This window comes from Erpetoichthys calabaricus, chromosome 14, assembly GCF_900747795.2.
Source record: "Erpetoichthys calabaricus chromosome 14, fErpCal1.3, whole genome shotgun sequence".
In the NCBI taxonomy this organism is placed as follows: domain Eukaryota; kingdom Metazoa; phylum Chordata; class Cladistia; order Polypteriformes; family Polypteridae; genus Erpetoichthys; species Erpetoichthys calabaricus.
This window is the reverse complement of record NC_041407.2, coordinates 15,958,389-15,972,698: the sequence shown is the minus strand read 5'-3', so window position 1 is coordinate 15,972,698 and position 14,310 is coordinate 15,958,389. Positions and strand designations below refer to the sequence as shown.

The 14,310-nt window shown below is 40.0% G+C and overlaps 1 protein-coding gene across 1 annotated transcript; it reads right to left on the bottom strand.

Annotated features, from left to right (window-relative positions):
- Positions 1-658: 658 nt before the first annotated feature.
- Positions 659-14,303, bottom strand: ccdc137 (coiled-coil domain containing 137). Its single transcript, XM_028819519.2, has 6 exons — positions 14,108-14,303; positions 10,297-10,430; positions 8,313-8,541; positions 3,970-4,052; positions 3,739-3,818; positions 659-958 (listed from the first exon to the last, which is right to left on the bottom strand). The coding sequence occupies exons 1-6, from the start codon at positions 14,176-14,178 to the stop codon at positions 749-751; spliced, it is 807 nt and encodes a 268-aa protein (XP_028675352.2). The 5' UTR covers positions 14,179-14,303; the 3' UTR covers positions 659-748.
- Between the last annotated feature and the right edge of the window lie 7 nt (positions 14,304-14,310).

The window sequence follows — 14,310 nt, the reverse complement described above, 5'->3', positions numbered from 1 at the left end:
ATATGACTGTATATTACTAGAGCCATATGGGCCACAGGCTACACTGAAAATGACAGCTCAAACCTTAGACTCCCTTACCTTGCATGTGACAATGTAGCATATTGATTAATAAAAAGTAAACTCTTTAAATTGCAAAGAATAAGCAGTAAAATACCAGGCACAGCAAACAAGCTTTGTCAATATGTACACAATGAATATAGATATTTGTTTTTGGATTATTTGACCATTCAAACTATTCTGCTTCCCACAGCCCTTTCCTATCAAGGATGGAATATACTTCACCATGACGTTTTTTTAGTCTTCAGTGTTAATTAACAGTAAGGCCTCTTTAATCACAGATTAGTAATTAATAGGTGACGAATCACATAATCCTCCAACATCAATACCAAATCTATTTAGCAACATTAGACTAATCGAGCTGTTTTGAACTGTATGAGCTTACTTTCCAGGAAGCTAAAGGCCAATAGAAGTTTGCTTTCCTTAACCAGTGATGTTTCGCCACCTAGTGGTAAACATTAGTCATTACAGATACCTGAATATGGGGCACTCATGTGAGACCTGTAACTAGTATGTCCCTCTTAAACTGCACTTTAGTCCTTTAGTCCTCCTGATCCAGAATTGAAAGGCAGCATTCCATCAATACAGAACACAAAGAAAACAGAATCTGAAAAATATAATTGCTGGCCTTTCAAGTAAGTTCAGAGGACAAGTTAAAAGGTTGTTGAAAATAAACAGTCATCTTGCTTATCTAAGAAGGGTTTAGCAGTCTCCCCACGCTGGCCTCCATGGAGTCAAGCCGCTCTTGCTTAAGTTTCTTCAGGTCTCTGTAAGCTTTAACCACTCGATCTCGCTCCTCTTGAACAATCCGCTGCCGTGCCAGGGAAGGCTTTGTGACGTCCGCATGTGAAACAGGGCCGGAGCCAAGTAAGGAAGACAAAAGCAACCCTTTTGTGGAACCCTGTAATTTAAAACATGGAGATTAAAAGATCAAAATCATATTGAAAGATGGCTGTCAATGCAATCCATACGCTAAAGACTAATGTATGAATCGTGAATTTGTCTTACAGTCAGGATAGCCGTTGAAAAGCTTGTAAAGCAGCAGTTATCCACTGGTCAACAGTGCCACCATTGCACAGGAGCACAACCCCTGCTTTCTTATTGCCAGATTTATTCGCATAGGTCAAGGGTGTCCAGACTGCGGCCCGTGGTCCAATTTGAATTGGCCCGCAGCAAATTCTAAAAATATAATGAAATATGGCCCCCACATGAAACTTGTTCTTAACCGTATTGTACGTCTTAGGTTTAACACAAGGCGGAGCTACAGTCTTGATCAAGGTAGCGTCTTCACAAACGAGCGCAACCAAAGAACAATTTTGCTACAGGTGACCGAAAATGGCAGAACCAAAGAAAAGTGAGTGCAGAAAATTTCAGACACGTTGGGGAAAATTAGGATTTCTTCCTAGAAGTCAAGATCAAGTGTGTCTATTCGATTTGCAATTAAACTATTGTAGTGGTGAAAGAGTATAAATGTGCGTCGATACTACAAAACCAAACATCTAACCTACACGTCCAACACTGGTGCCGAGCGAGAACAGAAAGTTAAGGAAATGGCGGCTGGTCTGCTAGCTCAACAACAGGATTTTTTCCGTGCTAACAAAACAACAACAAAATGCCACATTAGCCAGTTACGAGGTAGCGCATCTCACTGCCCGTCACGGGAAACCTTTCTCAGATGGTGACTTCATAAAAGTCGCAGAAATAATGTGCCCGGAGAAAATGCAGGAATTCAACAATGTTCTCTTGTCCAGAAACGCAGTTGTGCAGCAAATTGAAACATCAAGAGTCAGATAAAGCTTGTGCTTTTGATTTTTACTCGATTGCATGTGATGAGAGCACTTTATAATACGATAAATGAAAGCCCATTAATGGAGAGCTGTGATGCTGTTTTTTTATTTAAGCATATTAAATTATGAAGCATAATCTTTATATATAATATATATAATACTAGCCATGTGCGGCCAACTACGTTGCGCGTGTTAAAGTCGTCTGTGAAGGGCTCCCTGTTTAAACGCGGCTGCCAGTCGTGAACTGGGCCCTTCGTCGCACAGCATTATGATTTTGTATAAGGGAAACAAAATTACAAAAGAAAACCCTTGGACATTGATTCGATAGGAACGGCCTACTCGGAATCACTGTCCGAATAGTAATTACAACGTTACAACGTAACAATAATAATTTCCGGAACGTGCTGTTACGTTGTCATTCATTTTACCCACTGTCTTTCTTTCATGCATATGTTACGTAGGCACGTACCTTTTATCTTCGGCAATCTCATTCTCTAATCAGGCCTCAGCAGCTAACCAACGTAACACTGTCCACCACCCCTTTTGTTATTCCGGCACATTGTTGACATCTGTGAGTAACAACAACGTACTAAACTGGAAGGTGGTCTACGCATGCGTGGAATTCGCGGACAAACAAAGATCAAGATCCAAATGAAGATTATATATATAGATATTAATCCCCTTGGGATTAATAAAGTATCTATCTATCTATCTATCGATCTATCGATCTATCTACCGTGGCTGTCCGTTTGTCTGTCCATTCCAGGATTTTAAATCACCTGTGGCTCGCAAACCGTTTGACCTGTTGACCTGAAATTTGGTACACATATACTACGTGACGTTTACTATCCGCTTTCAGGGTGATGATTGACCTCCAAGGTTACTCCTCTTTTTATTTTTATTTGATTTTATTGTAGAATCAATTCTTGGCAGTGGCCAGCACAGCGGCGGTATGGTGCATACGTATGGGTGCCGTTCTCATTCCCTACCACCTTCACCGTCACTTCCACTACCTCTTCATATCTTAAATCATTCTTGAGGCAAATTGAAGACTTACGTGCCAGCTTAAGTGAATAATTAAGAAAAATGTACTAAGAAATTGCAACACAAACACTGACTTAATCAGTTTTAACACGAAAAGATGCCGACGAAAGAAGAGAAGAAGCGGACCGCTAGGGTAGAGAAAAGAAGAGCTGCTCAGGAAGCAGCAAGCGCATCAACCTCTGAGCAAATGAGTGCTAAACATACAGAGAAAGAGGATGATAACTAGGAACGCTCAAGTCAAGTGTATTCACTGCACATTATTGTGCAGTGGGCCGTTACTGGTTTACCTACAGTATTATTTGATTGATTTTGCTGGCTTAATACACAGGAGGTGAAGTATGAGGGTGGCACAGCCCTTTGTATATTTCTCTGTATGTGGCCCCCAGTGAAAAAAGTTTGGACACCCCTGGCATAGGTAGTTTAAGAATATGCTACAATAGTAATTAACTAATTAAAAATAACAAAAAAAAATGGAACTACATTGTAAACAGGGTAAAGTAATGAAAGTGGAGAGGAGAGCACAGGATTAATCAAATCTCCTTAATCTTCTTTACGAAGAAAACTGAAACCCGTAAATGTTCTCCAGTGTGTTTAAATGTTTGAAGCTTCAACAGCTAAACATAAAGCTGTGTTTGGTTTTCACACTCACCCGCTCTCTGATATTGCTTATTATTTTAGATTGTTGATTTGAGACCCAAGCTGGATACTGATCACAATTAGCGATATTGAAAGCCAGTCATATATCCTCATCAGGGAAGCTCAACAACAGCCAGGCAGATTAACAAATTTTCAATTATCACTCAGCCTGGTAAATTCACCCCTTGGCCGCTCTACTTACTGACTCGCATACCTGCGTTTTGGTTTGTGAGTTCCTGGGTTTTGCTGTGAGTGACGGAGGTGCCATAACAACTTCTCCAAAGTGTACGTTGTCTGGGAACGGACAATGAGACGTGAGGAGAAAGAAAATGACAAGTGAGCCAGACTGATACATTTCAGCTGTCCTAAAACAAGTAAGACAAATGCCATCTATAGAAAGGCACAGAAAAAATGTTTGCAGCAGTGAGAAAATGAGGAAAGACACCTGAGAACATTTCTTTTTCTGCTTTCTGCTCCCTTCTTTTTTCCTTCTTTTTAAACAGTCGATTTAGTCTCGTTCGGTCGTGCCTGGAAGAAAATAGAAGACTGTGTTAAAGTGGTAACCGAGTACATGACCTACAGTAAAAGTCTACAAATTATACCATAATACAATTTTGAAAAAAAAAATATGCACAGGTTGTACGGTGGGTAACATTGCTGCCTTTCAAATTAAGTTCTCTGGTCTAAAAGCCCTTGTATTACCTGGATGGAATTTCTAGGTTCTCTACATATGGTTCTCTCTCTCTGGGTATTCGGGTTTTCTTACAGCAACCACAAAAATACACAAAGTACGTCAATTCGCAAACCTTGTGTACCCTGCTCGGGATAAATAAATGGTTTGAAAATATCAAAATGTCGTTCCAAATATCAGTTTTGACATTTTAAAATCACTTCAGTACTCAGTTTTCATCGTATTGATTTTACAGCCTACATTACAAATACACTTCCAGTTCACAGTGGCTTGAGCTGCAGCCCCATTTCATTTCAATTGCCTCTGCTCAAAGAAATCTCACTATGGCATGTTGTTCTACAATGGTGCAGTCCTGAAGTGGAGCATCCATGTTTATTTAACCTTAGCTTCACCTAGACTAACAGAAGAGAGCTGCACTCTGCATCTTCAAACTACCCATAAGCCACCACAAACGTATTCTATTGCTTCAGCTTCTATTCGTTGCGGTTACTGCGCAATTTTCAAATTGCCTTTACTTTTTTGATTTACCTTCACATATTATCTTTATATTGTGAGATTTGCCCGGACACCATGAGTCGGAAACCACATCTTTATCAATTTCACATGTTTATTCATCACAAATAAACACAGTCCCAAACACCTCACAATGCACTCAGCAATAATCACCCTAATTCCAGACTTCACAATGTCCTTAGCGGCCTCTATTCTCCTCCTGGGAGCTTCGTCCAACTCCCACTCCCGAATCTGGCTCTCCGACTGTTAGGAGGCGGTTCCTTTTATTCCTGCCCGGATGTGCTACAGGTGGCTGAATACGATCTTCCGGCCACACTTCCTGGTGTGGCGGAAGTGTTGCCCTTTGCCCCGGAAGCACTCCGGGCGTCCCTGGTAGGTTCATCCGCCATCTTGCCTGGTGTGGCGGAAGTGACAGTTCCCCAGGTCCCATGAGGCTTAAAGCGCCCCCTGGCGGTGGCCATGGTTCCCAACAGGTCAAAACCTCTTTGTCCCTTTCCCGTGGTCCTCTTTTTATCCAGGGCGGCTGTCCCCTTGTGCCCCGGAAGCTGTTACTGTCCCTTTTCGGTCCCTCCAGGCATCCCGGCCAGGTAAGGACCCCAGTCATCTGTGACAATATATAATACGCTACTGTGGCTGTTCATTTGTCTGTCCAGGATTTTAAATCACCTGTAGCAAATCGTTTGACCTATTGACCTGAAATGTGGTGCACATATACTATGTGACGTCTGCTCTCTGCTTTTGGGGTTATGATTGACCTCCAATGTTATTCCTCTTTTTACTTTTATTTTATTTTATTGTAGAATGAACTCTCGGCAGCAGCCAGCAGGGCGGCGGTGCGCTGTTCTCATCCCTACCACCTTCGCCATCACTTCCCCTACCTCTTCATATCTTAAATCATTCTTAAAGCAGATTGAAGACTCAAGTGCCAACCTAAGTGAAAAATTAAGGAAAACGTACTAAGTAATTGACGAAAGAAGAGAAGAAGCGGGCCATTAGGGTGGAGAAAAGAAGAGCTGCTCGGGAAGCAGCAAGCACATCAACCTCTGAGCAAACGAATACTAAACGTACAGAGAAAGAGGATGAAAACTGGGAATGCTCAAGTCAAGTGTATTCACTGCATGTTATTGTGCAGTGCGCCGTTACTGGTATGTTATAATAGCAAGTCAGGTAGTTTTTAGGGTAAAAGGGGTCTGTGATATTAGATCATATGACAAAAGGTTGTGTCACACAGGAGGATCACAATCTGGACTCTATCAAAGTGTGTAATACCACCCCAGGATGAGAGGGGCCACATCACTAACCTTGTCATCTCTTTTTGAATCCTCAGCACAGAGACTGCAACTTAAGGGCAAGTGAACTCTGCCCCCACCGTTCCAGGGACCCTGCCCATATGGACTGGTACACTATAGCAGGGGTCGCCAAGTTTGGTCCTGGAGGACCACAGTGGCTGCAGGTTTTCATTCTAACCCTTTTTATAATGAGTGCCCTGTTTGTGCTTCTAATTAACGTCTTGTGAATTCTAATTGAAATGCTTTTTTTAAGATTTGTTCCTCTGAATTGCTTCATTTCTTTCCTTAAATGGCACCCAAACAGAAATGAAATGTGAAGTGAGGGAGCCAACAGAAGACCAACAAAATGAGGGCCTCAAACTCCAACCAATTTCACTCCAACCAGCTGCTTAATGAGGTGCCGATTCTTGTCGTTAATTAAACCTGTTCTTTACTTCTGTGGCTTGTTGCTGCTCTCGTGGTGCATTAGCAGACATTTCCGAAACTGTTAAATTTCTCTTTTCTAAGATTTCTGTTAAAACGTTTTGGGGACCTGAGAAGATCGACATTCCTGAGACCTTCATCTTTCTTTATTTTCAGATATTGTGTGATGGACACCAGTTGTTTTGGCTCATTTTGTATCTCATTATTGTTTGGCTGCTAATTAAGGAAAAAGAAACAATGAAGGGGTCCGAGTCTTCAAGAGCAAGTCAATTAAAATTAGTTCAAAACAAGTTAATTTGCAGTAAAAACAGGTCACTCATTAAGAAAAGGGTTAGAATGAAAACCTGCCGCCACGGTGGTCCTCCAGGACCGGAGTTGGTGACCGCTGCACTATAGAATAGAGGCGCCTCACTTCAGAGAGATCCCTCCGCATGATACAACTCCCCGTGACTGACTCGCTCAGACGAGCTCTTTTTATCTAACAGGCCTAGTTGGCTAAGATGGCATTTAAAAAAAACCTGATTTCTGTTGCGCCACTGAGCTCATATTTTGTTTTCCTTTTTTTGCTCTCATGCACTCTAACTTTTCTTTGGGACTCCAGTCAATCCTTCCGTTTATCCAAGTTGTGATATTAAGAAACATGAGACAATATTTTGATAGTCGTGCCCAAGTCTTTATCTGTGTGGTGTGTGAATGGGTTTTCTTGTGTCCACCATAATGCCAATGACGTTTATGTTGGGGCAGTTGATGGTGTTAAAAATTGGTACCTGAATTAAGAAGTGTTTGTCTGGACATGAATGTGTCATGTAGCAGACTGGTGCTCTATCCAACATGGCTTCTTGTATTACACTTGTTGTTGTCGTGACAGTGCCAGACTCTGGATTAAATCTAAACTTAATTAAGTGAATTTGAAGCTGATTGAAAACAACAGCCAAAACTGAGAAGCCAACTATATCATCAATACGGAGAGGAGGGCAGTTCCTTGCAGTAGTCTCTTGGGGTCAGATGAGAATACACATCCGGAAACAACCCATTAAAAAGTGTCACGTGATTAGGATTATTTGAGCAATTCCACGTAACGTGGCTAACAAACTGTGGCACAGCTAGTAGGTATAAGCGACAGACTCACACTCTAACTACATACATCTATGGGCAATATCATTCGGTCAAAACAGAAAAAAAAAGACTTTCCTAGTAGTGCAGGACATGAGGGCTTAAGGGGTCAAACTGGATCTACAATTACGTTGTGAGGGGGGAGCTCAGGATATTCATCATCATCATCATCATCCATATATTAACAACTCTGGAGATGACAATCGGCTGTAACTGAACACATTTCTACTGCAGACTCAGAACGTGAGGATGTCACAGCACATGATCAGACTATTTATTCTAATTGATCATATTGTAATAGTTCATCAATTTCAAGTCTACAAGATCTGTTGTACACCACAAGCAGGGACTAAAAATGGACGTTGGGCTTTTCATAATGTTTCCAACTGATGCCTCGAACAGTGTTGCTCAGTATTTGGAGAGTCTTGAGCACCGTTTTAAGGGTTAATTTTTCTTGGAATTGCTTTAAACAGCAGGGTGGTAAGTGCCATCACCACTCACAAGTGTAACCATGCACCTAAAATGACTTGTGGTCCAAGGCCAGTACAAAGCATTTAAGTGTTCTACCAGCCAGCATGCCACAAGCACCATTCTTACATCTTTCTGCTGTGCAAACGGCATATTGACTGCTCACTCTCTTGATCAATTTAAAAGAAGAAACTCTAAAATAGTGTTAATCGATTACAATACGTTAGTTCTATATCTGGATGCTCAACACGAAAAGGAAAATATATTTGTAATCCTTCTAAAATTCCTTACTCTTTCTTCTTTTCCGATTTTCCTCTTTCCTCGGGCACCTCCTTCTCCGGGGCTCGGTCCAGTTGGTTTTTACTCAGGAACACGACATGCTGAACTTCCCGATTCATGCGTCTAACAAAGGCTTTTTCAGATTCATTCTTTCGCTGCTGGAAATGTGGTACCGGAATATTTGTTTGCAGTTTCAGGTCCTTGTTTACGGAACCTTTTTTGGATACGACATCTCTAGCTCCTGAACAGAAAGAAAGAAAAAGAAAGAAAGAAATGAAGGAAAGCAATCATCACATTTGTTCTATAAACACGTGTCAAAAATGACCCTATGAACTTATCAAAAGATTTTTGAGAAAGGAGGTTTAGTAAAAAGTACTTCTTTTAACGGACCTTTAATGATGGCGCATCAGTAGCAACCTGAAGTATCGGAAGTTCACCATGAGATGAATGCTGATCATTGTCAGCCAACAAAATCCAGCTGTGTTTACTCCACCACAGACAATTTATAACGGGGGTCCTCAATCACAGTCCTGGAGGGCCGCAGTGGCTGCAGGTTTTTGTTCTAACCCGGTTGCTTAATAGTAACAATAATTCTTTACATTTACATCTCACTACTCAAAGCGCTCTCCACACAGGGAGGACCCGGGAAGCAAACCCACAATCTCCTTACTGCAAAGCAGCAGCACTACCGTTGCGCCACCTGTTAGAAAGCAATTTTTGCCAATAATTTAGTTTCATGGCTTGTTAATGCTTTAACTCTGCTATGTCAGGTCATTCTCATATCCTAGATTTTCTTCCCCTTTCTAAGGATATCATCCAAATGATCTGAAGGCTAAAATGGAGGAGTAATTCTCAGTCCTTCACTTTTTTCTCTTCACTTTCCTTCCAAGTATTTAATGAGACCCAACAGTGCACGATAAATACACACAAGTGTAAATGGTAACAAGCTAAATGGAGAAATGCTGGTCTCTCTTTTATAATTAGCATGTTATTGCTAATTAAGAGCAATTAAAAACCGAGAATACAGCTTGTTTAAGACTAAAATAAGCAATAAGGGTTCAAAATCTTAATGAGCGAAACAACTAAAGTGAAACAGAAGTGTCACTTGAGCAATCAGTGCTTCTTATTAAGCAATTGGGTTGGAACAAAAACCTGCAGCCACTGCAGCCCTCCAGGACCGTGATTAAGGACCCCTGATTTATAATACTGAACAGTTTTCACGATAGATTGACAGAAAGTGTGTGGTCTGGTTGGGAAACTCTGGGATCCTCGAAGGGAATGTGTGCAAGCATGGTGGTTCATAAGCTCGATTTGCCATGCTCTTTGCGATCGCTTAATCATTTATAGAAATATGTTTAAAAATGGTTAGAAAATGACTGACTGACTGTTTTCTGAAGATAACTTCACATTCTCATACGACTCTTTCATGTTAGTAGCAGGTGCTACATAAACAGAAGGGTATTAATTTCTGTTATGGAGAAGGAACCGCTCTCAAGCTAACCTTGAATAAGCCCCACTCAATGACATGGTGCTCATGGCCAAGAGTCTCCATAACTGAATTTAAAAGTTTTGTTTTTATGGAATAGTGACTGATATTTGTATATGGAAATGGTGAGAGAGGACATGAAGGTGGTGGGTGTAACAGAGCTTAGACGCAGAGGACAGGAAGATATGGAAAAAATATAATCCACTGTGGCGGCCCCTAACGGCAGCAGCAAAAAGAAGAAGAAGGAGATTTCTACATTTATTTTTTTCATATTTTTACCTTACAGTGACACTAAATAATGAAAATACAAAGGTGGCGTCACAAGAAAACTAAGCTTGATAGAAAAAAAATGTGACTTCATATATGGATTCAGCATTATAAAGTGTGCTTAGAACACCCATCACAGTCGTTAGAGAAACAAAATGGTCGTTCTCCAGTTTAATACTTCTTTCAAGCATTGTGACCCGGCTTAAGGCCAAAATCATGTTAGTATCAGCAGATCTCTTGTACCTGTCAGCTTTTTCTTCTTTTTTATCAACTTGGATTTCATCTTCTCTTGACTCTTCATGATCTCACGGAGTCGAAAAGGGATTCGGTCAAAATCATCTTCCACCTTTACCTTCTCCGTTTTCGTTTCCTGTTTTCTGTTAATGGAAATCATAGCTGGTGTCAGTGCACCAAGGCAAACATATCAGCCTACATATGATCACACACAGGTTTACAATATATTTTTAAATTGTTAATTTCTTGACACACTCTCCATTTGACTGTGCTACAACACGGAAGGGCAGCATGGTTACACAATGGCAAGTGTTGCTGCCTCACAGACACAACGTCATTGGTCAAGAGTCCTGTCCTTAATTCAAAGGTACAGAATTACGGAAATGCATTTTCCTGTTTACAATGAATGCTGCCTTTCACAGAAGTAACTGTTGATAATATTTTAGCAAAAAACGTGTGCGTTTTGCATTTTTTGAGCATACATCTGGAAAACAAACATGTGAATTATGTGACACAAGTAACATCGAGAATTTTTGTTCTTTTTTCTATAAATGTTTTTCACATCCTTTCCTGTTGCCAGTAAGGTCTAATAAATCATAAACTTTTTTCTCTCTTTCTGCATTCACATTTTTCTTGGCTATCACTACAAACTACAGTACAAGGTGTAAGGAACAAATTAAATATTTTTGGGTGGAGTACCCCTGCAATATTGAGAACACAAAAATCATTTTTTTAACTTCTTAAACCCAACCTGAAATTCTTCTTCCACTCGGCTTTAGCAGCACCCTCATGTATTAATGGCAAGTTAAAATTTGATTTGTTGTCTCAATAATGAACACTCTTCCCAAAGTAAAACGTCTTCTGACGCAAATAAACAACTATTGTCAGGGTGGCCTGGGGTCTACGGTGTTGAAGCTGCTTACTTCACAGCTGACTAAACCTACCTAGACCCAAATTATGCAAAATCATTTTTATCATATATTGGATGTTATTTACAATAGGGATGTATCTCTATATATAATCTTCATTTGGATCTTGATCTTTGTTTGTCCGCGAATGAATTAGAAGAAGAAGCACTAGATGCCAGTAGAGAGACAGCTAAAACATTGGCATTACATTAAGAATCTCCTCCAGGCTTATACTACTGAAGACTGTAGTACTCCAGTCACACCTCAAAACACAGACATTCAAACTAAACAAATTGTTGTGCTTTAAATTCACTAATCTTTATATATAATCTTCATTTGGATCTTGATCTTTGTTTGTCTGCGAATTCCACGCATGCGTAGACCACCTTCCAGTTTAGTACGTTGTTGTTACTCACAGATGTCAACAATGTGCCGGAATAACGAAAGGGATGGTGGACAGTGTTACGCTGGTTAGCTCCTGAGGCCTGGTTAGAGAATGAGATTGCGGACTGTGAACAGAGAGAAGCAGAAATGCTCCTACACCACCACATAATTACTATTCGGACAGTGATTCCGAATAAGCCGTTCCTATCGAATCAATGTCCAAGGGTTTTCTTTTGTAATTTTGTTTCCCTTATAAAAAATCATAATGCTGTGCGACAAAGGGCCCAGTTCACGACTGGCAGCCGCGTTTAAACAGGGAGCCCTTCACAGACAACTTTAACACGCGCAACGTAGTTGGGCGCACATGGCTAGTTATTTAAAATAGGTCTGTCTGAAAATGTATTTTGAATAATATCTTAGTTTAAGCAATAAACATAAGTCACAAAAAAATATATATATTCTGATTACATGAGACCAAAATATTGATTTATAATAAAAGGTGCAAAAATGTATTTACTTTTCACTCCTTTCACTTCATTGTAAATGTATTATTTTTGGTAGTCTCTCCCAACCCAGCCCTATAACAACAATGAAGAAATTGAATAATTCAGTCACCCCAATCTGGCATAAACTTACCTCTACATTTTATTTTTCCCCGAAGTGCTGTAATATAAAAAAAAAAAAAAAACAAAAATGGCACAGAATGTAGCTTTACTAACTCACTGAACCAGTAGACTGTATTCAGATTAAACCTTGGTCACTTCATACATATCGTTTGCATACAATTGCCATGACAGCACAGTTTTTTCCCCCCTTCAGACCTCCTACTGTGAAGTCACATCTAGCATTTTTATTTCCTATGTGTAACTCTTTACTTTGACTGACATTAAATTTCATCCATCCATCATCCAACCCGCTGAATCCAAACACAGGGTCACGGGGGTCTGCTGGGGCCAATGACATTAAATTTCGTCTGACACAAATCTGCCTAAGCCTGTCTGCTGTCCAAGTCCCTCTGTAATGACTCAACGGATCTGAGATTATCTGCCGGTCTGCCTAGCTTGGTATCATCTGCAAAATGAACCAGCTTCTTACTTAACTTCCTACCTAAATCATTTATACGTATTAAAAATGGCAGCAGCCCCAGCACTGACTTCTTGCTGGACACCACTCTTAACATCAGCTAATTCAAGATGTATCAACCTGCAGAGCCACAGCACCATACGTTACCACAGGTCTACGCCAGCAGTTTCAGGGAGTATGTGACATCACCACATTTCTAGACCAGCAGTTTGGTAATAAACGTTTATAAGTCGTCTCAAATCACATTGAATGACATGCTAACCACACCAAACCCTAAACGTAACAGACCTAACCCCTAACCTTAACCATTTATCCTGCAAGCTAACCACGCACCCCACACCCTGAAATGCCACTTCTTTAATTTGATGCCCAGCCTCTTGTGTGACACTTTATCAAATGCTTTCTGAAAATCAGGATAAATAACACAGCAAACCGTGAAGAGAAAAGGGTCAGACAAGTTAGGAAAAAGATTTTTTTAATTCAAAAAGTAAAGTACAATATATCAGCTTCCACTCACGTTACAAAGATATGAAGACGACCTTGCCTGCAGAGTCTAAACAGACGAGTATGTGGTGTGATGGATCGTGATCCCATTCCTCCCTGGATAAGCAAATGCTTTACTCCTTGTGACTCAGAAATTAAAATGTATTTCTCATCCAGTGAATAAAATAACACATACCAACTGGCTGCAATGCATCATCTCTATAAACTACATGGGCATTGTTCTCATCTCCTTAGCTTCTTCCCAAATTCTGGTTTTATAACAGACAGTACACTGATCTGCCATTAGACACATCATCTAACATCTTGCAGCTGTTGCACATAGTGTGGATGTCTTTATGTATTTCATATACACTGTATTTATTGATTTTTTTTTTAAGTAATAAGACTGTAGCGAACCTTTTCTGGTTTGGAAGATAGATGGATGTACTGTTGCTTTCACTCTTTCACACACGTTGTGTATACCGACTTATACACATTTTTCTTGTGAGTTTGTTTTGTAATTTTTGTATTTCTGCTTTGTTACAGATATAGATTTTCCTTGGAGATTTATTTATTAATTTCTTAATGTTCCGCATGTATACGCTCTTTTTGCTCTGACAAAGTATGCTTCGTTTCGGTATACTACAGATAAGCATCTTCATTCGCGATTGTACGTTGTTTTTCTCTGCTAGTGATTCGTTTTTCATCCAATTCAGACTGATCCTCTCTAATCAGGATTCCTCTTTGCAATACACAAGGATCAACCTACCTTTATCTAAATATATATGCAGTAATTTTAATGTTCCGTGCCCATCTAATCGCATATTGTATAAAAACACAGAAATCAGTACACGGGAAATAAGCTATATAAATACAATTTATTATTATTATTAAGTGGATAAACACTTCGCGACGAAAGAGAAAAGTTCTACTAAAACATATGCAGTACTCTAATGGCTTACCTAAGAATTTGCTCTTTTCTGGGCCCTTGATAGAACGGATCAACAGCTTTAATTTTCCGATTCTTTCCCATTTTAAGTCGCTATCAGGTTTAGCATACGATTTAAATCACATTGATCGATCGATCAAATAAGAAGTCCTCGTGGTTCAGGCTGCCACTAGCACTACACTTTGACCTTTTCCTGTTTTCAGCTGTTGTGCATTT